Below are 27,689 nucleotides of genomic sequence, written 5' to 3'. Positions count from 1 at the left end.
AAATGCATATTTGAAAATTATGTTTCTATTTCTTGTAGTTTTCACGGTGTCTGCAGAGAGAGAGAGAGAGAGAGAGAGAGAGAGAGAGAGAGAGAGAGAGAGAGAGAGCAAATAAAATAACAAAAGACATCTGTATGAAGCGTGGCCATTTTTTCGTCGGACCCGTGCAGCTATAGCCGAAGCTCATCGGTTGGTTCTTGTCACATGAAAAGTTGAGATGTTTTCATCTCGCCGTGGCATAGGCGCGCCTGGAAAAATGAGCACAACGCACCTCATGCGCGTCGCTTCTATTATGAGCGCGTTTGCCTAAATTACTGGAAAAGCACTCACGCAAGTCGCGAGCGTCGATTTAAACCACCGAAAGGCTTCCGATTCGCGTCAAACAGCATCTTGGACAAATGTGGCTCAGCTGTGTGAGCAAGCTCTGCCAGGTGTCTGGCAAGAAATAAAATTAACCCTCAGGGGTCTGAGGATTTTTGGGACCCTGGAGAAGTTTTGACATGCCCTGACATTTGTGCTTTTTCAGTTGTTCATAAACATATTAATGGAAAAAGTGTCATTACACTGTATTCAGCACAAACTAGGCTACAATAATATGTGAGGAACATGTATGTACATGTTTGTGTTTTTGAAGGAATAACGTTTATACATGGTTATTGAAAAAACAAAAAACTTAAGTCACTGAAATAAAGCCAAAAAATATATATTAAATCTTTGTTCACAAGACTTCTGGATATTTGAGGTTGTAGACTAGAGTTTTTGCTTCAAAATGAGGTAAAAATTATGCTGCCTGCTTGTTCATATAAAACAATAGAGAGATTTAAATTTTCTAAAACATCTTTGGTCAAGAAACACAGTATGCATGGAGGCGTGAATCCTCATGTATAATGGGTGATTCTCACCTGAGAAGACAAAAGAATCACATAATAATGACCTGAAATGACTTGCATATTAATGAGGCCTTTCAGTCAGGTAGGCTGTGAAAAAGCCCTCTGTGATCATGTCTCAGCTCAATTTAAAATAATGGTATTCTATTATATTCTTTAAAATATAATGTATTTCTGTGATGCAAAGTGTCTGAACAATTATGTTACCTCTATGGCATTTCATATAGGCTTTTAGCTTAAAAGCATGCACATTTGGAGAAATATTGATGGATTCTCATATGTTTGTCAATTTTCTATACAGAGGAGTAATATTCAGGATTTATTGTCATTACTATGAACGCTGGATACTGTGTTTTCATATGGATACCGTGTTTTCATCATTCATACTTGCAGCCGGAGGGCGCTCTGTACACCTTTAGTCCACAAATTAATCTAAAGAAGGACAACCATGTGACTTTCCAGGAACTAACAGAGGCCAGAGATCGCTATATCATCCAGATAAACACTTTTCAAGACAATGGGTGCTTCTCAATATACCTCCTCGTTTCCTCGCTCCTCCGTCCTCCATCCTATGACCCGGAAAACGATCGAGCTCAGCCATCTTGAAGGACATCTCAATTCTCTAATTGCACCGCGAGGAGGCGAGGAACGAGGAGTGAGGAGGCTTCCTGAGGAGTCATGAGCGAGGATACACAGGTGCATCCTTTGTGGAAGTCTTTCTCATCGAGTAACCTGACGCACGCATAAATTCTCCTCCCCCTTCTTATCTGTCACAATAATTTAAATGTATGCTTTACTTTTACAGATTAAATAAACTTTATATCTCATATTTCAACTAGGCATCTTACTTTATTAATATTTATTATATTTTTTTAAATAACCAAACTTTAACAACATGTGGGTAGATCCCTCGAGTGTAGCTGACGACGCTTTGAAGTGACGCTAAAGGGAGCGAGGATTTATCATTTCACTTGATTCAATTCCTCCGTCCTCTCGTCTTTTCCTTGCGTCCTTCCCTCGCATCCTGGAGGGGTGGAGCTAAGACGTGAGGAAAGGAAGCAAGGAAAGGAAACGAGGATGCACAAATAAGAATTGAGAAGCACCCAATAAATACACGATTGAGACGATGAATGCATGCATTGCCTCAGTATTTGCCTCTGAATAGCGCTCCCTCCGTGGGCGTGGCCGCATTAGTGGATAATGAGCTGAATCACGGATTTCTGATATGGCTCTCTTTTCATACAGATTACATAAACACAGAATGTTTGTTTTCGATTTGACTTACACGATTTAAAACCTGACATTTCAACGTTTTTTTAGACATAAGTGTAATTTTTTTGTGATTAGTATTCACTAAGTTACAGTTCATTTTCTGAGAACTATCAGATTGGACTTCCTTCAGAGGGAGACGAGAGATCACGCATCATGTTAGTTTTCTTTATTTTACAAAAAGCACAACATTTAGTTTTTACTCTGAGTGTACACAAATAAAAGAAGATATTCCACAGATTAAAATGGTGTATAACTCTTAATTGTATGTGCAACATTAACGGAGTATTTTGAGTCTCTTTCACACTGGTAAGAAAAAAACCGCGGTGGTATCGCCGGCGATACCCTCAGACCTCAGAGTGTTGAGTTGTGTACAAATGTATTCAGGGATTGCATTTGTTCAGTAGAGTGTTGTTCAGTGCAAGATTTTGATGCTATTTAAGCTAAAATAAAGTAAGGGAAAATATTTGCACTAACTGTTAAAACTGTAGGCCTATGTAACAATGATAGAGACACTGCTGTTTAAATATTTTGTTAAGTAAATATTTTAGAAACGAAATTTGAAGTAAATGAGAACTAATGCAAAGGAAAGTAAATTTTCATAAATTTTGTGCTTTCTTGTGCTTGAATATTAAAATGGCCCTCCTATGAGGTGTCAATCACAGCAACGGCCCCCGGCAAATTTGAGTTTGAGACCCCTGGCGTAAAGCAATGGTGCTGGATCGAAAAACGTTAAAGTGACCTAGATTTTATGAATGAGCAGCAGAACAATCGGGCATGAATATAATGTATTTAATATACAAAATAGATAATAGAAAGGTTATACGGCTAAATATGCACAGAGAATATACATATATACAGAAGCGAAAGTAAAGGCAGGAAAAGAAAGAAGACAAGTAGCAAAACTTACTAACAGTCCTTGAGAGCCAGCAGAGAAACGGTAAAATTTCATTATAGAAACGGTACTTGCATTAGTTTGTGCTGAGTTTCAAAAGATACAGGTGATGGTTCAGTGCTGCTGCAGTTTTGTTGGCTTCTTCCTTTTCCACGGGAAGATTTGAACATGAGGACTTGAAAGTTCATTTTGCTGGAGATGGTGATCCCGAAAGATGAGTGCAGGATGTGAGCGCGGTCGCCTGAGACGTCCGGGAGAGACATGCACAAGAGAGGGTGATGGATGATTCAAAAGACAATCGAGAGACAAAGCAAAACTGTTTGTGCTTGTCTTTTATGGACAAACAAGCCAACACGCCTCCTTGGGTGAAACAGCCAATAGATGCGTGGCAATCCTGGCAGGAGAAACTTTTCTTTGTCTTGTCTCGTGGCTTGATTTGCATAATTTATGGAGCCTCGGATCGGGGTGTATTTTCTTCACAGTACCAATCCAAATAGAACAACGCATTTTACAGTTATGTGACATACATTGTTGAATGATGGGTAAGGAGAGCTTTACATAGAGACTAAGCTTGTCAGGTGGGAAAGGCATACAAGGAAAGTTATAATTCACAGTCAAATTTTTATCATTAGAAATGACACTAGCACAACTACAGTCATTTAAACTAAGTTTAAACACTCGGCATACATACACATGGAACATTTTCCATTTCATATTTATATTTAACTATAATAAACATTCTCATTAAATTTAGTAAAATTACATTTAGTTTTTTATTATTCAGTGTGTTATAATCTTTTGGAGATGTGAATGTTTTTCACTTTTGAAATGCGTGTGTGTGTGTGTATGTGTGTGTGTGTGTATGGGTATTCTATTTTATAAAATATACCATGTTCATTCTTTTGTTATTGTAATCTGGCTGTTTCTTCATTAAAATCTTATTTTTGTCACATACACAGAGATGAGCTGGAATGCGGATATCTGCTCAACACATGTGTGACTCCGTAAATTACCCTCAGGAATTCTGATTTGTACGGTCAAAGTTCAAAAATTATCAATTTGTTCCACATCATAAATGACCTACGGGTCAACATCATAGGTATTTCAAAAATGCCGGGAATCAATGGACATATTCACAACCCATGTCAAAGGTCAACCTTGGGGGGAGGGGAAATATCCTGAGGGCTAATATCATAATTCATAAGGTCATAAAGGTCAAAAGGTCAAGTCAATCAATCATTTTTTGACATTTCCTGCAGGGTAATTACTACTCGTATGATACCTTAAACTGTATTACAAATGAATGTTAAAGGATAATGAACCAAATCAAACATAGTTATATATAAAGCCTAATAAACTGTACCATAGTCAACAGAAATACAAAAATATTAATAGCAAATGTAAAGAAACCTAAAACAGTTGTTTCTACAGACTTCACATGCTTCCACTATCGCGGTAGAGATGACATCACCCTAGCACCCGTCATCAAAGAGTAAATGACAATAAAACACTAGTGACACACCTTAATGCTTTTAAATTGTTGGTAAGATTTATAAATACTTCTCATAACAAAATTGTAAAAATATTTTGTACATGCTGCATATTCTCTTTATGAGTGAATCTCACTTACAGGTGTTCATGTGCAGCAGTATTTACTAGGGACGCACTGATACCAATACTGGTATCGGGCCAATACCAAACTCATGTACTCGTAAAAATACCCGATACCAAAGACCGAGACCTCACATGATGTCACTGACAGACATTTATGTGCACAGAGACACCAGCAGCAGGAACAATGTCAGCCTTAGGGGTGTGCAAAATTGCGAACTGCATGCTTTGTTCTGCATTAACATCAAGAGGAGGTATGAAACAAATGCTGTGAAGAACATCCTTAGCTTAATTCTTATGAGCAGTCCTCCAGCTGCAGTTGTTGTCTATAGTGTTTCTTGCCTGTATTTAACAGTACAATGTTATATTTCACTGTACATGTACATGTAATATGTATTGCATGAATTCATAAAAAAAATTACCAGCCAATTTGTGTTAATTGTGAATTTTGGCTGAGATGTTAATGGTGTTCCATATACAGTCACTAGATGGCACTACTAGCTTGTTCAGTGCTATCGGAAGTAAAGCATGCATGAAATAGATGGTTTTGAAAAGCAATATTTTTCAAATTTAGCAAAATTTACAGATTTAGTACTTGTTTAAGGCCATTTTGCAATTTAAATCTTTACACAGTCCACTACAATCCATCCAGCTCTAATAATATTTTTCTCAGACTTATGCTGTCCACATGGGTCATACCTCTCACAATATGCATAACTCTGAAAATATGGACATCTGTATAAATATTTCAAAATAGCACACTCCCTCAAATGTTGTTTTGTCTCTTGTTCTGGCATTCCATTGAGAGCAGATGCCACATTTTGTGACAAAATCATTTATTCTGATAGTATTTTGTTAATTATTTTAAAACAGTTTACCTCAATATCTCCAGATGGCAGTTTGGGCTCTTCAGTCCATCAGAAAGAAGCTTCACTCCAGAATCCTGCAGGTCATTGTCACTCAGGTCCAGCTCTCTCAGGACAGAGTTTGAGGAATGTAGAGCCGAAGACAAACTCTCACAAGACTGAGCAGTGAGATCACAACTATGTAGCCTGTGTAGAGAGCAAAACAACAGTAATGCAGTAGTAAAGTTTATTAGGTTGGGTTTCATTTGGAAAAACTTTTGACTGAATTGATGTAAGCAAAGGTAACAAAAATATCTTTATAAAATAAACATTATTTTGTTTCTTTAATTCATTGTAAAATTATAATAAAATAATAAAATGGGTAAAGCTCAGGTTCCTGAGTTTTGTCTGATGGCTGACACAGCTTGTCTGATGATGGAGATACCTTGGCATTTAATATCACACACAGATACATTTACATTTCTATTTTTTTATGAACAGTCTTGGCCATCAAATCACCTGTGTAAGATTAAGGCCCAATGAAAATGACTAACTGTATATAAATAATTGTAACGGAGACTCTTACAGTGCTCTTCTGGTGTTTTTGATTACTTGTAGCAGTCTTCTCACTGCTTCATCAGATCTTCTGTATTTGTGCAGTTCAAACTTCTCTTGAGTCTCTTCTGACATCTGGAGCACAAACACCAGACCAGACCACTGAGCAGAGGAGAGATTCTGTGCTGAAAGATTTCCTGAGCTCAGATTCTTCTGGATTTCCTCCACAAAGTCATCTTTCAGTTCACTTAGACAGTAGAAGAGATTGATGGTCCTCTCTACTGATTCCTCCTCCTGTATCTTCTTTTTGATAAAGTCAGCAGTGCTTTTTAGGTTCTCTGTTTTCAGTTCCAGTCCTGGCAGTAGTTCCTTCAGGTCACTCTGATTGGACTCCAGTGAGAGACCCAAAAGGAACCGGAGGAAAAGATCCAGGTGTCCATTCTCACTTTGCAAAGCTTTACTGACTGCAGCCTTGTGAAGCTGAAAAAGTGGCTTTTTGGACAGTTTCCATTCCAGTTTTTCTGTCCATGATTGAAGAAATGGGTTTTCTTTCTTGTCTTTGCTAATCAAAAACACATAAAGAGCAGCGAGGAATTCCTGGATGCTGAGATGTACGAAGCTGTAAACGTTTCTTGCTGAAACAGCCTTTTCCTCCTGAAAGATCTGAGTGCATAACCCTGAGTAGACAGATCCTGCACTGACATCTAGTCCACATCCCTTAAGATCTTCTTTGTAGAAAATCAGATTTCCTTTCTCCAGCTGTTGAAAAGCCAGTTTCCCAAGCTTTAGAATAATCTGATCAAAAGACATTACATTGACTTTGGGTTCAGGGTCATCACAGTATTTTTCTTTCATTTGTTGTTGCTGAGTAAGTAAGAAGTTTGTGTACATCTCTGTGAGAGTTGTGGGTGTTTTGTCATTGCTCTCTTGAGCCAGTAAAGGCTGAAGAACAGTGAGAGAGATCCAGCAGAATACAGGGATATGGCACATAATGTACAGGCTCCTGGATTTCCTTATATGACGGATGATGTTTCCAGAAACCTCAGAACTGCTGTTTTTGATGAAGTATTGCTCTTTCTGCTCATCATTAAATCCTCGCACTTCAGTCACCTGATCAATGTAGTTTCGGGGTATCAGACTGGCTGCTGCTGGTCTGGATGTGATCCAGATGAGAGCAGAGGGAAGCAGGTCTGTCTTGATAAGGTTTGTTATTATCTTACTCACTGTTGTTTTTTTGTGAACATTTGTAATTCTGCCACCCTCTTTAAAGTTCAAAGTGAATCGACATTCATCCAGCCCATCAAAAATGAACAAGACCTTACCATCATCTTCAGGAAGAGAGGGCAGTTCTTTAGGATCACTAAAGAAGCGTTTGTGAATCAGTCCCATTAGACTGCAGTTCTTTGTAATCAGGTTTAGTTGACGGAATGGCAGAGGAAAAATGAAGGCTATATCCTGATTTTGTTTTCCTTCAACCCAGTCAAGGATGAATTTATTGACAGACACAGTTTTTCCTACTCCTGCGATCCCCATCGTCAGTACCTTTTTGTTTTCATTGACTTTAAAAATGTTATTGCATTGGATTGGTGTGTCCTTGGCATCATATTGTTTCTGATTCAATTCAATCTGTCTCACCTCATGGTCATTTACTCTTCCTCCAGTCTCATTCTCCACCACATATAAATCAGTGTAAATATCGTTCAGGTTTTTCTGATGACCCGTCTGCGAATTACCAACCAATATCCGCTTGTAGTCCTGTTTTAATTTGTTCTTCAGTCTGCGGCTGGTCTCTGTGTAATCATGAAGAGTAGCTTGTCTGCCATCTGCAGATGAGCCTTTAAAAAAGATTGAAACAAGTGATCATGATTTTCATAAATTCTTAATGAAACATATGTGTAATTTGTAACCTGGTCTGCAATTCCAATTACAAACATAACTACATCACATGTGATAAAAACTGCACTTCTGCAATATTCAATATACTCTTGCTCCGCGATTGTGTTTACATGCACATCTTACACTGATTATGCTTGAGATGGGAACATATATGGTGATGGAAACAACTTGATTAATGCTGATAGTGCAGTAATGTCACTGTAAACCATGTAACCATTAGTAAAATCAGACACTAAGATCTGCTGCTGATCTTCTTGGCCTTGTAATTGTTGCTTGCTGTTATATTTTCTGATTTCCATGAACAGGCAGTGATTGTTATTTACCCCATATCTCTTCTGAATGAGCTCCAACAGCGGCACATGTCTTCATACTGCCTGTCAATTACATTTCAGTCACAACAAATTAAACGTTACCTTGCTTGTGTTTGTTCTCCAGCTGCTTAGCCAGATCATTCTGGTTTATCTTCCTCAGGATCTCCACAGTGATTTTCACAGCTTCTTCTGGTCCAAAACACTCCACCATCTTATCCACAGTTTTTAACCTATCTGCATTCTCCATGTCAGACTTTGATATACTCTCATGATCATTCCTTAAGTGCCACTGAAACTTCTTCAGTTCAGCTTCCTCCAGTTCATTCAGTGATTTCTCAAGCAGCTCTTTAACTGATGCCATCGTCCTTCACCGATTAATAGCTGCAGGAAAAAAGAGAAAAGATCTTTTTGTGTATAAGGTCAAAAGGAAATAACCATTGCTATGCTTACTTGCATGTGTTTTTCATTTCTCTTCTTAATATAAATATATTTTGTATTCCATATGAGTCTCTGAGTTGTGTTATGCTTTGTTAAAAAGATTATATTATTGCAGTAGATTTCCTTTTTATAAATAAGTGTATGACTAGTCTTTGGTTGAGTTAAATCAGAAACGGTTATATAAATGGCACCCCAGATGGGACTCTATTGCATTTAATGTTTGTTGTTTGTTTGATATTATAGAAAATGGCAACTCAGAATCAGCATATTGAGACAGAGGGTGAGTGCGAACCGGATTCCAAGCTTCACTTTACCACTGAACCATTTGTCATCAGGAGGGAACCTATTAGAGAGCTCATCAGCACGTTCAGTGAACTTTATATCGACTCTGAAGATGAGGAGGAAAGAGTTGTTGAGTCTCTTGATGACCTTTCTTTTCCACCACCTCCACTACTTGAAATGGAAGAAAGACCAGAGTTCAACTCTTTATCGCCGATGATGGACAGTTTGGAACAGCTAGAGAAGAGACTAGTAAATATGGAAAAAGGACTGGAAGAGTGTAATAAAAAGGTGGGTGAACGTTTTTCCCAGGTCGAAGTGGAGAGTAGATACATGAAGATGGAAGACAGACTAACCTATCGAATGGAGAGGGAATGTTCTAGAATTCAGCAAAAACTTGAACTTAGTATCCAAGACTTGGGTCGCTCAATGGTAGACTGTTTAAAATGAAGAGACATCCAGCTTGACAATAAGTTCAAATCTCTCATCCCTCTGAAGTCAACTCCAATTCATCCAACCCAAAGCTCTATCTGGCCTCCCTCAGTTTTCCAAGTCACTAACCAAACCTATCAAGTTCAACCCAGTTACACTCAGTTGTCTGGTTCTGGAAATCCTTCTGCAGTTCCACCTGTAAAAATAGAGTTTCCAAACTTTGATAGCAGAAGAGGATGATCCAGTTGCATTTATTGAGAGATGTGAATAATATCTAGTCATCTGACCTCTATCTGACTATGAAATACTAGCTTCCCTTACCTCTGTTTTAAAAAAACACTGCAAAAGATTGGTGGGTAGCTGAGAAGAGAAATGTACAGACCTGGGAACAATTTAAGCAAGTCGTCCTGTGTTCATTTTTGAATGAAGACTATGAAGATGAAACGGCTAGAAGGCTCCTAGAGAGAAAACAAGGTGCACAAGAGAGCATACGAGATTTTGCTTTTCACTACAGAGCCCTCTATTTAAAATGGAAAAAGGATATGTCCGAAAAAGAGATCTTGCAGTCCATTTTTAGAAACTGTAACCCACGTTTAGCCAGCCTACTTAGAGGAACAGTACGAGATGTTGGTGAATTAGTAAGAATAGGAACATAAAATTGAGAAAGATTTGGAGGAATCAAAAAGACATTGGAATAATGTTAACTCTGAGGCTCAAAGAAAGAAGTCACAACTTAAGAGAAACCGTTCCTAAACCTCCCCATGCTAACATGAGAGTAATGCAATCAGTCCAAAGTACTTCAATACAAGATCCAAACATGATTACCCTACCTATCCTGCTGAGAAATAGGTACTTAAAAGTTGTCATCGATACAGGAAGTACACTTTCTTTGATTCAGGAATCCTGCTGGGGGCAACTGAAAAATCATGAGGTATGGAAGTCAAGTAATGGACAAAATTTTCTACTAGCAAATGGCCAAAGCCAAACAGCTTTAGGAAAATATGACTGGGAGTGTGAACTACAAGGCAAGATGTTCAAGTTAACCCTTTATGTAATGAGAGACTCTGATTTGACTGTTCCAGTTATCCTGGGAATGGATTTCTTGATGACTTCAGGAATAATATTAGATTTCAAGAACTTACAATATTGTTTTTCTCCCATGGATGATGGTATTGTGCAGAGGTTTCCGTTGTGGTCTCATGAATCTTCCAAACCTTCACTTCACTTCTATCTTGCACTACCTACACCTCAAATGACTGTAGAGACAATCCATCAACCAACTGGTCGTGAAAGCAGACTCAACTGATCAATTTAAAAATCAACTAGAAAGTCTGATGAGAAATTGGCCAACAGTCTGTACTCACGAAATTGGTCACTCCAAAATTGTAAGACACCGAATCATCACAACAGATGAAATACCTGTTAGGAAGAGAGCATACCGAGTGTCAGTACCCAGACAACAGTTCATTGACAATGAAATTCAAGAGCTGTTAAGTAAGAATATTATTCATCCCTCAGTCTCTCCATGGGCTTCACCTGTAGTCATTGTACCAAAAAAAGGAGGTGATTTAAGACTGTGTGTGGATTATCGGGGACTGAATGCAAAAACCCATTTGGATGGTTATCCCATGCCCCAGATCCAAGACATATTGGAGTCCTTACATGGAGCATCAATATTCAGTACTCTAGATTTGAAGAGCAGATACTGGCAGTTGGAAATGGAACCTGACAGTATTCCAAAGACTGCATTTGTAACAGCAGCAGGACAATTTGAATTCTTGCGTCTTCCGTTTGGACTTAAAAACTAGCATCATTTCAAAGGTTGATGGAGTGTGTTCTCAAAGACATTAGAGGGAACTGTTGCTTTGTTTACATAGACAATATAGTAGTGTATTCAAAAAATGAACAAGAACACTTACAACACCCGAATCAAGTCTTTAGCTGCCTCCAACAAGCCGGTCTTACGTTGAATCTCAAGAAATGCAACCTTGTGCAACGATCTCTCTCCTTTCTGGGCCATGTGGTATCGACTGAAGGAGTAAAAACAGTCCCTTCTAAGGTTGCAGCTATATGTGATTTCCCAGTACCTCAGTCTCTCAAAGAGTTGCAAAGATTTTTAGGATTTGCTGGATGGTACCACCGTTTTATTCCAAATCTATCTGAAAAAGCCGCATCACTCCATTCCCTAAAGAAGAAGCAAGCCACGTGGACATGGATTGAAGAATGTCAGCAGTCATTTGAAAGAATCAAACAAGATTGTCCAAAGCTCCGGTACTCATCCCTCCTGATTTCAGTAAGCCTTTCAGGGTACAAACTGATGCGAGCGAAGTTGGTCTCGGAGCTGTGTTGACACAAAAGATTGATGGACAAGAACATGTGGTCGCATATGCTTCTAGATTGCTTCGAGGAGCAGAGCAGTCATACTCTGTATCCGAAAAGGAATGTCTTGGAGTGGTGTGGGCTATAGAAAAATGGAGAGCATATTTGGAAGGAACTCCATTTGAGGTAATCACTGATCATGCCGCTTTAACTTGGGTCTTCCAACATCCCAAACCTTCATCCAGATTAACTCGCTGGACAATTCGACTTCAAGGCTATGAGTTTCAGGTGAAGTATAGAAAAGGACAGTGTAACATTGTCCCAGATACATTATCCCGAAGTTTAGACACTACCTCAACACACATGCTTGCTGTGGTTAAAGCCACCAGAGATTCTGGAGTCTCGGCCAATTTACCTGTTGACTGGTCAGATATCACAACAGCACAACAGAATGACCCAGAAGCACAAGAGTTGAGTCAAAAAGGCTAATTTACAGACAAGTCCAGATCCATCTAGAGTTCACTATGTTATTCAAAATGGATTCCTGTTCCATAGTGTCCCGGATGGACAAAAAGGGCCCAAATTACTGCTGGTAATACCTGCTTGTTTACGACCTGAGTTTTTAAGATATGCACATGACAACCCACTTAGTGGACACTTGGGTCGACTTAAAACGCTGTTGAGATTGATGGAAGTTGCCTACTGGCCAAGCTTGAGAAGTGATGTATGGAAATACTGCAAGGAGTGCCAAACATCCCAGAAGTATATACCAACCCTCTCCAAGTTGTCAGGCTACCTACAGTCTACTCCTGTCATTGAGCCTGGACACATGTTGGGTGTAGACCTAATGGGGCCTTTTCCAAAGAGTCCAAAACAGAATGAACATTTGTTAGTCATAGTAGACTATTGTTCAAAATGGGTTGAATTGTTTCCATTACGTGCGGCCAAAGCACCTCAGATAGCGCGCATCCTCATTGATGAGATTTTTACGAGATGGGGAACTCCGATCTATCTAGTATCTGACATAGGGGCACAATTCACCTCGAATCTCCTAAATCTTGTATGCAAACAATGGGGTGTCATACAAAAGTTGACCACTGCATATCATCCGCAAACCAACCTAACAGAACGTATTAACAAGACCCTTAAAACCATGATAGCTTCATATGTCAAAGACATTCATCGTAACTGGGATAAAAGGCTATCAGAGTTCAGGTTTGCCGTTAACACTGCCTGGCAAGAGAGTACTGGATTTACCCCAGCTGAAATTGCTTTGGGACGTAAACTAAAAGGACCACTAGAAAGAGCTCTAACAAAGCCACCCAATCCTAGCAATCCCACATACGATACAGTGGAGAGACAGGAGAGCCTCATCCAGCTTGTTAAAGAGAAAGTGCAATGAGCTCAGGCTAAGCAGAGACACTACTACAACCTGAGAAGAAAACAGGCTATCCATAAAGAAGGTGATCTCGTCTGGGTTCGTACCCACCCTCTGTCGAAAGCTGATGATGGTTTCACGGCTAAGCTGTCTCCAAAAATGGAAAGGTCCTGCTAAAATTTGTAAGTGTTTGGGCCCTGTAAATTATACTATTTCCTTTCCTGATAATCCTGACATTTGTGATACTTGTCATGTTCAAAACTTGAAGCCTTTCTATGGGAGTGTCCAATCATCCAATGACGGGGGTGATATATATCAGTCACAAGCCTGTTATAGGGGTTGTTGCTCTTCCTCAACACTAGGGGCACTAGAGTGTTTTAGTATAAGTCAGGTAATATGGTAGAAGGAGAGGTAGCATGCAAAAGCTAAAGCATGGCCTTGCCATGTGCACCTTAATTCCTGGTTGGGAAATTTGTTTTAAATGCTCAACTCCAAGTAAGTGATGTTATATTGTGTATAAAATGTGTGTAATTTATCTTTTCATTTGGCTTTGGAAGTGTGAGAATTTGTTATTTGGATTATTTGTTTATTATATCTTTAATTTTGTAGAAGGGCTTTTTGTATGGGGTCTGGAGGATGGTCCTTGAAGGGAAGTTTGTGGGAAAGATTTTACTTTCCTTTGTACTACAAAATCTCTTCAACCTAACTCTACTCTTCAACTGTTCCATACCACATTTATACCCATCTATCATGAACTCTGATGTTTGAGTATAGCAGCCAACTGGCTGGAGAACTTATTGGACATTGTGAGAACTTGAATGGACCTCAGATAAGACTTTATTCACCACATTTCATACTGTCATCATTCATGACCATACAAGATCTGTCTTGAATTTTGTGTACCTTTTTGCTCTTTTTGTGTACAAGGTCAAAAGGAAATAACCATTGCTATGCTTACTTGCATGTTTTTTTTTTTCATTTCTCTTCTTAATATAAATATGATATTTTGCATTCCATATGAGTCTCTGAGTTGTGTTATGCTTTGTTAAACAGATTGTTATTGCAGTAGATTTCCTTTTTTTGTAAATAAGTGTATGACTAGTCTTTGGTTGAGTTAAATCAGAAACGGTTATAATGCAATTCTGTAAATGTCGTTTTTTTTTTTTTTTTTTTTTTTTGAGTGGTAGCAAAAACATGATGTTTTTCTGTGACTCCTTAAAGGATTAGTTCACTTTCAAATGAAAATTATCCCAAGCTTTACTCACCCTCAAGCCATACTATGTGTATATGATATTTCTCTTTCTGATTAGCACAATTTGAAAAATATTATATATTAAAAAATATTTTTCTGTGTTCATCAGAATGAAGAAAGTCATATACACCTAGGATGGCTTGAGGGTGAGTAAAGCTTGGGATAATTTTCATTTGAAAGTGAACTAAACTTTTAAGGATTAGTTCACTGAAGTGGGCAGAGCCTTTACAGCTTGTGCCTCAGATTTTGCATTAATTTAAAAAGCCTTGTCAATTTAAGCTTCTGATATATGGAGCAAAAATAGAAAGTTCACAAAAAATGATGAAAATCATTAAATGTAATGAGGTTTACAGCATAATTTTAATAACAAACTAAACAAAAACAAAACCAGCTCCCCCCTCACAGATGACTGCTGCATATAATCATACACAAAACACAATGTAAATGTCCCTGGCCTGGTCTCTCTTTTCACTCCTATATTTATCCTTCTGGAACTCCTGCGTGGAGACCAGTGTGACATACAGATGACGATTATTAACACACATGCTAGTGTTCATTAACTTGCGCTAGTGCTCAACAGAGCAAGGCCTCGGCCCGCCCTGCATAAAGGGTTAGTTCACCCTAAATTTAAATTTCTGTCAGTAATTACTCACTGTCATGTAGTTACACACCCGTAAGACCTTCAGAACACAAATTAAGATATTTTTGATGAATGTCTTTATATTGCTGTCTATGGATAATATGACTTGTCCATAGACAGCAATATAATCACCACTTTTAAGGTCCAGAAAGATACTAAAAAAGTGGCTGCAGTGGTTTAACCTTAATTTTATGAACTGACAAGAATACCTTTTTTTGTGGGGGAATTTTTTTTTTTTAAAAATTAAAAAAAAAAATTTGGGGGGGGGTACTCTGGGTTCGGACCAATATTCAGAGCTTGAAGCCAAATACGCATTACTTTACTCTTTAATTATATGAATGTATATACACAAAATGAATGATTTATATGTGTCTGTGCTGTAACATCTACAGTATATTTCTACATTTTTATCTGCTTCTATGTGAGAATATTAAAGTCCCAAAACAAAATGTCATAATATTTTATCTGGAGGCTGTGACAAAGAACATCAAAGAAAGATTCATTTGAAGCAGGGTCACTGCAGACTAAAGACAGCTCACACATACATGTGTGTGAATGTGGTAATGTCAGATGAATGAATGGATATTAGATCAGGGTAGGATAATTTTGTGTGCGATACTCAAATAGTTTGCGTGTATTAACGTGTGTGTGTAACAGACGTAGGCCAGTAAGAGCTGTGTGTGTAAACCTCACTACCCTGAACTCAAGAGGTGCTCTAGCGACTGGCGCTATAGACTGCGGTATAGACTTCTGGCGCTATAGACTTCTTTGTTTATTTTGGAATTAAAGTTTTGTTGAATGTTCGCCGGTTCCCGCCTACTTCTTCCCATATTTACGAACTGTGTTACATTGGTGCCGAAACCCGGGAGGAAGGAGGGACATGCTGTCGGAGAGCCCTCGCTGCTGAGGGGGATCGCGGTGCTGCGGAGTTCGGGCAGTGCGGGAGTGGGAAGACCGCAAGAGGCTGCCCGAGGCGGTGGTGCTGGAGCCTGGTGAAAGGTGGGATGGAGACCCGGATGCCGTGCTCCTGGGACGAGGTGGGGTGGCTGCCGTCCAGGAGGGAGTGGAGGAGTCGCCGCCGTCCGCCGTGGGCCGGAGCCTGCTGGCGTCCGCCATGAAGGGGAGGAGCAGGGGACGGGGAACTGGCTGCCGGCTGCCCTCAGCCGGAGGAGCCATCGCCGGCCGAGGATCGGGCCGTCCACCGAGGGTCCAGTGCCACCGCATGGCACCGCGAGGAAGAGCCACTTGGCAGGCTGAGGACCAAGCGGCAATGTGTCTGGGAACCGGACCCAGATTTTTTTTTTTCTTCTTTTTCCCCTCTCCCCTCTCTCATCCTGCCGCTCCCCTTGCTTCCGTCTCCTTTCTCTCGTCTCATCTGTCCTTACCCCCAGGTGCTGCGGCCGCCGAGACAGGCCCCGGGGGGGAGTAGAGCGCAGTCTCGGGAGTACCCCCCTGGCCTGCGAGGGGCGATGGGGGTATGTGGCGACAAGGGCGTGCGAGAGCCGTGAGGGAACGGCGCGAGGCCGGTGACGCAAGTGATAACGAGCATCACCTGGGAGGCGCACCGGCCTTGAGTCTCTCACGGAGGAGCTCCGGGAGCATAAAAGGAGGAGCGACGACCGTGAAGGACGAGAGAGGACCAGGCCTGGACTTTATTTTATGTTTTATTATGTTTGTGTGGCCAGCAGACGTCCGTGAGGGTCTGCCGGCATTTCTTTCGTTTTGTTCTTTGTTTATTTTGGAATTAAAGTTTTATTGAATATTCGCCGGTTCCCGCCTCCTTCCCATATTTACGAACTGTGTTACAGACTGACAAAAAAATTTTCACGTTGTCTAGTGTTAGATGTCCGGTACTTTTAGCTAACTTAGATTTAGACGTTGGTACTGCTGATGAACATACGCCCTGCATCAGCTGACATGTGAGGTTGCTCCTGCACATACGTCATCATGTGACAGGAAGCTCACGCTGCACACTGTTGAGAATATATTAGCTGGGAAGTCCCTTATATTGGGCCTAATTGATTTGTCCCGTACATGTCTTCCCTTACACTGATCTAACCACTGGTGACAACAGCAGCAGTGCTGATCACGACACTTGAGAATGATCACCGACACCTGTCATCATCCAATCACAGCCCTCACGCGCATCAGTATATATGTTACGCAACTGCGCCAATTCCTCCACAAAAAACAGAAACGAAAAAAAAAAGGGCAAGGTGCTGTTCGGTCGATTTGGCATGTGGAAATATGGATTAAACAGCAAATATGGATAAACCTGCAAAAAGGAATAGACTGTCGTGGGCATACGCTAGAGTCAAGGCAACACGAATAACAAACTCTAAATTAAAAATGTATCATTATTTTGGGACAAATCATGTTTGATTTGCGAACTACAGAATCCTCTGCCGTCAGGTCGCTCCCACTTCGAGCGGCAAATCCCAAGGCAAATTTCAAGGCAAATCCCTTTCACTGTCAGCATTTTGATTTCAACAAATCAGTTTTGGCCATGCAAGAACACATGATCTACCTGAGGGAATAATATGCTGATGTGATTTACTGCTAAAGAAACATTTATGATTATTATCAATGTTGAAAACATTTTTTTTTTCAGAATTCTTTGAATAGAAAGTTTAAAAAAAAAGATATATCTGAAAAAGAAAGATTGTGTTACATTATAAATGTCTTTACTGTGACTTTTGATCAATTTAATGTATCCTTGCTGAATAAAAGTATTACTTTCTTTAATCCCCCCCTAACATTTTTTACTTGCCCCAAACTTTTGAACATCAAACTTTTGTCTAATCTACAATGCTTCAAAAGTTTTCTATATCAGATAAATTGTTATTTTAAACAATGGTTTGTGTGTAACATGACATTTTTTTGAATGACATTAAAATTCTTTTTTAGATTAAATTGTACATAAATAGGTTAAGCATAACAAATGTGTCTGAGAAGCTTTTATACACATCCTTAACTGCAGACACTGAGTCTGGAGTCTTACTTTCGTAAGCGGCCAATTCTGTCGCAGGAATGACCGGGTGATGATAAGTGTGGTGGCTGAAAACAATCGTCATTTAAATATCACGCCCCAAATTTTACAAGCCTCGCCCTACAGTTTACAACACAGAGAAACGTAACCCGGCCATGAGAGGAAGTAAATGCATTTAAAAGAAATTTATCTTACTCTAAAATCACCCCTCAACCTCGTAATTTCAAACAATAAAATTAATTTAAATAAAAATACTTTTAAATAAAACTAAACACAAACATTACACACATACAAATCAATAATTTGGTTATTTTAGAGCCTCACTCCACAGAAAATCCTTTAAATTTGTTTTATTCATAACAAAACAAGAATGAAAAATAAGTAGCTATATATTGAAACACAAATTAGGCTAGTGGCATTCATTATAAAGCAGAAATGAATTTATTTAAAGCAAAACTGAATTGGGCTCACATAGCCTACCTCTCTCATTCGGGAAGAATCCAAACGTTTTCATATTCGCAATGTAATATTTATTTCTTGCTGAACTACTGTTCATTATTTAAACTTTAAACTTATTTAAACTTAAAAGCTTTCTATTTCACTCATTCAATATCCACGTAAAACATGGCGGTCCATTTAAACTGAGGAGTGTTAACTTTCTCTGCATTTAGTTTGCTGATAAATGGCTGAAAGTTAGCAATGCTAGAACTGATATGTGAGTGAGGTGCCTGCGCGATCAGTTGGATTTAAGAAAATGAAGAGAAATATTTTAATAAAAAAAAGAAAACGAATACAACTTTTGATGTTGCCATTTGCGCATCCAAAATTAAATCCCTGGAGAAAAAAAACAAAAAAACATTTGTGGTATTTTAAGAAATGCATCTATTCTAATTTAATCTTCTAAAAATGAGGGGGCCTATATAAATTACATATAAATTTTATCTGTATTTTTTTTTCAAGGTAAAATTTATACAGATGCTGCGGTAGCCGGGATTATATTGTTATGCTAGTTATGCCCGCTGTTATAATTTTATGTCAGTAGGTGGCGACCAGTGAATTAAAATTATTCTTTTTTTTTTTTTTTTTTTTACATGATGAATTCTTTAATAATAATAATAATAATAATAATAAAATATTACTCATCTATAACAGTTTAGACATTCATAAATTAATTTTGAACATTAAATAAAACATTCTGTCAAAACCTCAAGTAAATTAGCCCTACATATTATTTTGTTTGATTTGTGTAATTCACTTTTTGAATCGTGGAAAAACCGTGATCTCTATTCTAAAAAATACAAATTATTCAGAGTCATAAATTCCCTGAGCCATTTTGATTACTCTTTGATATAGTCCTATTTGATGATCAGTAGTTCGCTAAATATAATAATTCAATAAGCATCTATTTAGGCTACAATAAGCACTTAACTTTAAAAAATATTAAATATTTTTAAATACCTATCTAGAGAGCTGGCTGACTAAAGTAGGATAAGTTTGAAAATAATATAATTTGTACATGTAGTTATATAAAAAGATACTTAATTTCTTTACAATTTATAGGTGTCAGGGTTTCTACAGGTTTCATCAAATCTAATTTAATGCTTTTTAATGCCTTTTTAATGCCAATTTAAAATTTTTTAATGCCACACACACACACACACACACATATATATATATATATATATATATATATATATATATATATATATATATATATATATATATATATATATATATATATATATATATATATATTATACACACACACACAGCTAAATGTCGATAGATGCCGACATACGGCAATTAGAAAATTCATCAGGTCATTGTTGCATTCGAATTCTGCCAAGTGTCAGCCCTTTACATTTGTTTGCTTCTCTGCTGCTACTACCCTTTTGCTCACATAATACATTTTAATACAGCTAAATTCCAAATAAAATTGTTTCATCTATATATTTTTTCCGTTTTTGTTGTCAGAAAACATGAAATGATGACTGAAACGCGGCCCATTAAGATTACATACAGGGCTCGACATCAAGCATTGTCATGTGGACATGCGTAAATCGGTCATTCACTTGTAAGAGTAAAACAGTTGCTTGTCCAGGGGAAAAAAAAAAAAAAAATTGTTTCTTTTTTTTTTTTTTTTTTGTGGTTGTGGTGGTGGAAAAAAATAATTTGTTGTCCTTTCAGAATATTGCAGCTTTGACATATGTAAATCTGCATATTTTTGATTGACTACAACTGCATTAAATAATGTTATGGGATTGTTTTAAAAGTTTTTTGAAAATACAAATATGAAATGTTGAAGGGAATGTTACTTTTAAAAATGAAACTAAACCACCAGTAGGTGGCATCAAATTACCGTCTTAATGAGTGTTTCATTCATTCAAACGATTCATTCCAATGGCTGATTCATTCAAGAATGAGGCATTTAATGGTTAATTTAATCTTTGACTCAACCGATTCGTTCAAAACGCTGAATCATTCAGTAATGAAAACAAGGCTGAGTGTTGCGCTTTTCTGTTATCTTTGTTCTAAACTATTTTTTGCTGCTAAAATAGAACAAAAACAGTCAATACTCCTTCTAAAATAAAAGTGGCTTAATATGAACTATTTGTTAACTGAACTGTTGTATGAAATCAGTGTCACGTTTTTAATTGTGATGGTAGCCTATTTAGGAAAACAGCAGTCTTGGTTGTGTGATTTTGCTTACCAGTATCAAGTTATAAAAACATTTTGAATTTTTACCGCAATATGTTTAACTGAGTTTCTTTTTGTGTGCGCTTCGCCCATGTTTCCATTTCTCCTCTCCTCAACAGTGCAACCTTGTTATCGTCAGTACATTATACAGCCTATTATTATCCACTATCGATCGCCACTTATACTAAATGTAATAAAATTAGTCATGATCGCGTTTTGGTGATTCCCAAGTTGTTGTTTTTGTTTTTTAAGTTGTTTTTTTGACGTTTTAATCAGGTCCTTGTCCGGTCGCGAAAGTAAAGTTCAAGCCCTGACATGTTAACAGCACTAAAATCCTGATTTATAATCGAGACGTTGTCTGACAAATACACCATACACATAAGATACATTTGCTATGATTTTGGCTATATGTACATGTAAAATGATCACTCAGGTTAGAAGCAATAGTATAGTATTATTTGTTCTCTGACAGAACGCGCACTCTCAACTGAATGCCCTGCTGAACCAGGGAGGTGCAGCAGCGGCAGGAAAGCAAGATCTCGCGCTCGTGAGGCAGTACCAGGGGGTCTCGGAATCAGGTTAGCAAGTCTCTATATTCATCACAGCGCCTTTTCAGGCCCCTTTTGCGACTTTTTTCCAAGAAAGCGCGTTAAGTTGGAAACACTGATGCAGCCTTTTGTCTCCAGGTCCCAGTGCGCCACTGTCCAAAACGGCATTACCGCAATTTCGCACCGGCCGGAGGCAATTACCAAACTGGATCCGTGTGCGTATCACACCAATGTACATTTTGCGACAGCAAATCAGAGTTATTCATTATTTAGGCTTTATTCAAAATAAACTGGTAATATTATTTTTCTTCAAAACTACCTAAAAAATTTAATGCCTGTAGAAATTAAATTTAATGCTTTTTAATGCCATTCAAGGCCTTAATTTTTGCAAAATCCATTTACAGTTTTTTTCAATTGCTAACATACTTTTGTCCAATCTGTAGTCACATTTTCAAAACTCTAAACACATTTAGCAGAACATCCGTCTGTTGTGGCCATACCATTAACACAATTCATGTCGTTTTCACACAAAATGCAGTCAATTAACACGTTTTTAAAATGCTTACATTTTCTTTTCTTATAAGCTTACCCCATACCAAAATCATGGATCTTTCTCATCTAATTTGCAAATGCTTAAACACAGCAAGTCAGAAATGAAGACCCAATGCTCCAATCATTAAATATAGTATAAAACCTTTACTTTTGCAACAACAACAACAGTACTATAAAAGTACTGGAAAAAAGTATAAAACAAATACTGAAACAATTTTCAGTAATTAAACATTTTTAATTAGCAGATCACTGAAATATTTAGAAATTCCAAAATTCCAATCTCAGTTGGAGGCATAGTCAGGGGTTGAATTTATTTTCATTACATGGACACACAGTAAAATAGGACTCTTTGAATCGAATTTGTTCAGTGTGGATGAAGAACAACACAGAGAGGAGCAGAGAGAAAATAATATCTGGGAAAGGGAGAGGTATAGATGAAGGAGGAAAGGAAAAGTTGGATCAGGACAAGGGAGAAGAAGAGGTAGAGGAGAGGAGGAAGAATGTGTGCTGGATTGAGCATCTCTATGGTTTTCCCCCTTACACATATGGAACCTATGAAAGCTTATTTCTGCCATGAATAGAAAATAAAAAAGATAATTGTGTCTTTTTATCTCACAATTCTATTTTTTTCTCTCAATTCCTATAGTTTATATCTCACAATTCTGAGAAAAAAAAGTCAGAATTGTGAGATGTAACTCACAATTGCAAAATAAAAAATAGAATTGTGAGATAAAAAGTCACAATTACCTTTCATGCTTTTTTAATTCTGTGGCAGAAAAAAAGTTCCATAGAAACCAAAGGCCATGTATGTTGGATTTGTTGTTGATCAGTGGCAGCAATTTCATGTTTTCATTTCAGTAAACGCTTCATGTAAATCTTTCACTACAACGATTCTACTACCACTGTTCCATATATGCAGAATGTGTGGTCTGCGAAGGGCACCAACTAACAAGGGAACACCATCCCATCCACTATGGGTGCACTATCAACACCACACATCCAACCCCAGAAAGAGATTTCAACAGAAGGGCCAAGTGAAGTTCAGCATAGGGGACTCATCTGACCAGTGTCTGCCCTGAGCAATTCTATTACTTTCTTCTTCTTTTTTCTACTGTACATTCTATAATGTAATGACTCATTAGATAGTTACTATGTTGCCAAGAATGCACACACTCAACCCTTAACCAAAAATGAAGAAAGGCTTACATGTGAGCATTCTACTTTTACTGCAGTAAAAGGAAACAATGGATTTCATATTTTCTGTTGGTAGAACTGAAACATGACAGTAATGCAGTTTCCATAATGCCATCAACTGTTAGTATTTTGACAGTCATTGCACTTTGATTGACTATATGTTGTATAGAAAACTAGTGTTAGTGTTTGACAGAAGGACTCGATTTTGAATCAGGTTTGCTGTGTTTTGATAGAGTTAGTATGTGTTGAAAAAGGTTTTTAGTATTTTGAAATGTAGAGTTTGTGCTTATTTAACAAAATATGGTTGTGGGGAGAAAATTAACTATTTGGCTAATTGTGTGATGCATGTGTGTTGCTGTGTTAAGAGTTTAGAAAAAGTACTTTAAGTATTGCTAAACGCTTGTTAGCAATTGAAAAAAACTGTAATGACTTTTAATGCTTTTTAATGCCCCGCGGATACCCTGTAACAGTCAGTTATGTGAGTCCAGGAGAGAAGACAATTCTAGAGAAAAAGCATGTTTGATTTACATGGAACAAAGTTTGAGCTGCACACGCATTATCTGAGTGAGAGCAAATAACACCACGAAACTGCCTCAAATTAACAATAACGACCAGAAGAAAGCTGTGTGCGCTGCAGTCAGAGGTTCTTGATTCTCCAACTTTTTATTGGTTAAAATGAATGGAGAGTATCTGACAAATCAACGTGAGAATAACAAATCGATCAGAAATCTGTGGCTACGCCACTGCAGCACACAAGTTCCCGCTCAAAAACGTTCATACACGAGCTGAGACCTGACGTGAGATTTGACCGCAGCCACAGATCACACTCATATTGATAAATGCCAAATTTTTGGAAACGAGCGTACGCACAGTTTCTGGTGTACGATCGTTTGATAAATGAGGGCCACTGTGTGGTGCAGTACAAATATTTCAGGTGTCCCTCCCTTATTTTCCTGTTCTGAAGTTGGCAACATTACCTACCTCTTGGATGGCCTGAGGGTAAATTAATAGAACATTTTCATTTTTGTGTGTACTGTCCCTTTAAGATGGCTGAGTATTGTTTATTAGGCATTGAGAAAGGTCACATGACCGAAATATTTGCTGTTTTTTTTCATTAAAGTGGTAGACTTATCTCGCAATTGTCAGTTTTAGTTTACTTCAGATAAACGCCTCTAATCTTCATAGGTTTTCAGCACATGTAAAAGCATGTTTTATGCATATTTTTCCAATCGCATATTTTTCCAATCACATATTTCACAGATCTGCATTCAAAACCAATCAAATTGTATGTATTTATGTTTTCTTTATTTTCGCAGTGGGATATTTGAGAGGTATTTCTGTATTTCTACAACACTGTTGTGTTCAACACTTCCAGTTAATTTCAGTGCTGCTGGTTTCAATGAATGACTCTGTTATGAGTTCATCATATAGACAGAAGGAGGCAGTATTATATCAAAACTGTCTGCAAACGACAGGAAGATGATGAGCGATAGTTTCTCTCTCAGAGATCAGAGTGCATGATAAGAAATACTGTTTGAGGAATCACAGACTCACTAATAAACACAACAGAGAAAACAGTGAATTCACAGCATGTGACAACAATATCTGCCTTCTGTGATTCACTTACCAAGACACACTTGATCATCTGTTTGATCGTGACATGAGGAACTCAAATAAAATCATCAGTATGACTTCAGCACAGCTTTAAAGGTGCCCTAGAACGTTGTAATATAAGTCTAAGGTGTCCCCTAAATGTGTCTGTGAAGTTTCAACTCAAAATACCACATAGATTTTTTTTAACTGCCTATTTTGGGGCATCATTATAAATGCGCAGATTCAGCATGCTTCCCCTTTAATTGGTCGCGCTCTCCGCCCCCGAGCTCTCGACTATAATACATTGCATAAACAAAGTTCACACAGCTAATATAACCCTCAAAATGGATCTTTACAAAGTGTTTGTCGTGCATACTGCATGCATGCATGCATCGGATCATGTGAGTATAGTATTTATTTGGATGTTTACATTTGATTCTGAATGAGTTTGATGGTGCTTCGTGGCTAAAGCTAACATTACACACTGTTGGAGAGATTTATAAGGAATGAAGTTGTGTTTATGAATTATACAGACTGCAAGTGTTTAATAATGAAAATAGCGACGGCTCTTGTCTCCGTGAATACAGTAAGAAACGATGGTAACTTTAACCACATTTAACAGTACATTAGCAACATGCTAACGAAACATTTAGAAAGACAATTTACAAATATCACTAAAAATATCATGATATCATGGATCATGTCAGTTATTATTGCTCCATCTGCCATTTTTCACTATAGTTCTTTGCTTGCTTACCTAGTCTGATGATTCAGCTGTGCACAGATCCAGACGTTAATACTGGCTGCCCTTGTCTAAAGCCTTGAACATGGGCTGGCATATGCAAATATTGGGGGCGTACATATTAATGATCCCGACTGTTACGTAACAGTCGGTGTTATGTTGAGATTCGCCTGTTCTTCGGAGGTCTTTTAAACAAATGAGATTTATATAAGAAGGAGGAAACAATGGAGTTCGAGACTCACTGTATGTCATTTCCATGTACTGAACTCTTGTTATTCAACTATGCCCAGATAAATTCAATTTTCCATTCTATGGCACCTTTAAAGTCTCAGAAGCACAAAGTAACCAATGACACATCATAACACACACACACACAACTAAAGAAAGATGAAACACTCACCTCAGATAATATTTGTAGATCTTCTTTTCTCCTCCTTTGAACTGTCGTGTTGAACTGGAATTTCTTTGACTTCCTTAAATTAAGTGAAACTGTTTTTCAGGAAGACACATAATAATCAGAAGAAAGAGAGTCAGACTCACAAAGGATTTTCACCGTTGGTCTCTTCTCCCTTTGTCTTTAGTAGGTAGAATTAATTGTGTGAAGAGGAACGTGCTCCCTAAATTTTTAGATCTTTTTCAATCTATCCCTATTTTTGATCGCAAAGTCCTTTTTTGACACACTAGATAGCTCTTTTTCTCAATTCATAAGGAAAGGCAAGACTCCAAAGATTCGAAAAAGTGTCTTGCAGAAACCAAGGCATTTGGGTGGTCTTGGCCTTCCTAAATTCCTAGATTTATTGTTGGGCAGCGAATATATGGTTCATGCTACACTGGATTCATTCAAACTATTTTGACAGCACCCCAGCATGGTTTAACATTGAGAGCCCAGGTGAAAAAAAGTACACTTCTATAATGTACTTAAAGTGTTCTATTTTCGCACACTAATTTTGTACTTAATATACTAAAAATTCTTCTTTACTACTTCTTAAGATCATGTTAAGAACATCTAAGTGTACTCAACTGTGCTATTTTGAGACACCATGAAATATGAACTAAAATGTGCTTTTAATATACTATCTCTGTATTTAAAAAATATAAACTTAGTTACCACTTGTAGTACACTATGGGTTCAAATGTACTATAAGTGTAATCTAAATGCATCTATCACTTAGGCCCAGCCACATTAAGCCACATGTTTTGGACCTGTCCAGCTCTTTCTTTGTTTTGGGGGTCAGTGTTTAGTTCTCTCTCTCAGCCATTACATCTGTAGACATACCACCATCACCTATCATAGGCCTTTCTGGGGTGCTGCCTGGTGGCCTTCCACTGTCCACTCACTTCTCTAACTTTGTCGCTTTTCTCACATTGCTTGCTAGACGTGTAGTCTTGTTAAACTGGAAGAGCCCTCAGCCACCGCCTCTCACACATTGGATGAAAGATGCCCTGTTTTTCATGAAACTAGAGAAGATTAGATACTCTTTACGAGGGCCTAACAGTGCTTTCAGTAAAATCTGGAAGCCTTTTCTTGCACATGTTAAAACTCTCCAGCTGGATTCGGTTGATTAACCTCCCCTTGATAATATACATACTCACTGGTTGTTTAGTTTGTAATCCTCTAGAATCTTTAAGATTTGTTCTGGGATGTAAATATATAGGTCTATCTTTCTTTTTTAAATTAAAATAAGGATTAAATCAAATTAGCAGGATGACAAAAGAAACCTACCCCTCCCATTGAATCACATTTCAAAAGGGAAGAGGAGGAGGCAGGACAGGAAATTATCATATAGTCATACTGTGACCACGCAACACTTAAAGGGGAAGCGCACATTTAGATCAGGAAACCATATAAAATGTGTAAGAGAACAATGTTGTGTGAATTATAACAATATTTAGCCGTATACTTTGTATACCTGTTACACAAGCTATAAATAATGTTTGAGCAATATTTTCCTTTATTGAAATTGCATAAGCTACAATTACATTTAATTACACTTAAATTATGCATTATTATGCACTTTAAATTATGCAAAATTGCAGCATTTAAATGGTAGGGTTCTCCTTGCTTTGTCATATAGTGTGTCTCTCAGTGAATAAAATCTATATATTGAACTGTGTCAAATAATGTTTTTATTCTTTTCTTCCTGTGAGGGAGCATCCCATCCCATAAAACTGCACATTTTTGAGTGGCCTTTTATTGTGTCCAGCCTAAGGCACACCTGTGCAATAATCATGATGTCTAATCAGCATCTTGATATGCCACACCTGTGAGGTGGATGGATTATCTCAGCAAAGGAGAAGTGCTCACTAACACAGATTTAGGCTGCATCTGAAAACCAAGGTAGCTGTCTTGCTGCCTCGCTGTCTTAT

At 37.9% G+C, this 27,689-nt stretch overlaps 1 protein-coding gene across 1 annotated transcript in view; it reads right to left on the bottom strand.

The window, feature by feature from the left end:
- Nucleotides 1–25,806, bottom strand: part of LOC125276231 (NACHT, LRR and PYD domains-containing protein 12-like) — a 43,453-nt gene extending 17,647 nt beyond the window's left edge. The window contains exons 1-4 of the mRNA XM_048203761.1: nt 25,723–25,806; nt 8,372–8,650; nt 6,094–7,897; nt 5,541–5,714 (exon numbers count right to left, since the gene is read on the bottom strand). Of these exons, the coding sequence (XP_048059718.1) occupies nt 5,541–5,714; nt 6,094–7,897; nt 8,372–8,630 (2,237 nt within the window). The 5' untranslated portion in view covers nt 8,631–8,650; nt 25,723–25,806. The remainder of the gene's footprint in view (nt 1–5,540; nt 5,715–6,093; nt 7,898–8,371; nt 8,651–25,722) is intronic.
- Nucleotides 25,807–27,689: the final 1,883 nt, after the last annotated feature.

This window comes from Megalobrama amblycephala, linkage group LG1 (genome assembly GCF_018812025.1).
Source record: "Megalobrama amblycephala isolate DHTTF-2021 linkage group LG1, ASM1881202v1, whole genome shotgun sequence".
NCBI lineage: Eukaryota > Metazoa > Chordata > Actinopteri > Cypriniformes > Xenocyprididae > Megalobrama > Megalobrama amblycephala.
This window is presented reverse-complemented; position numbering and strand designations above follow the sequence as displayed.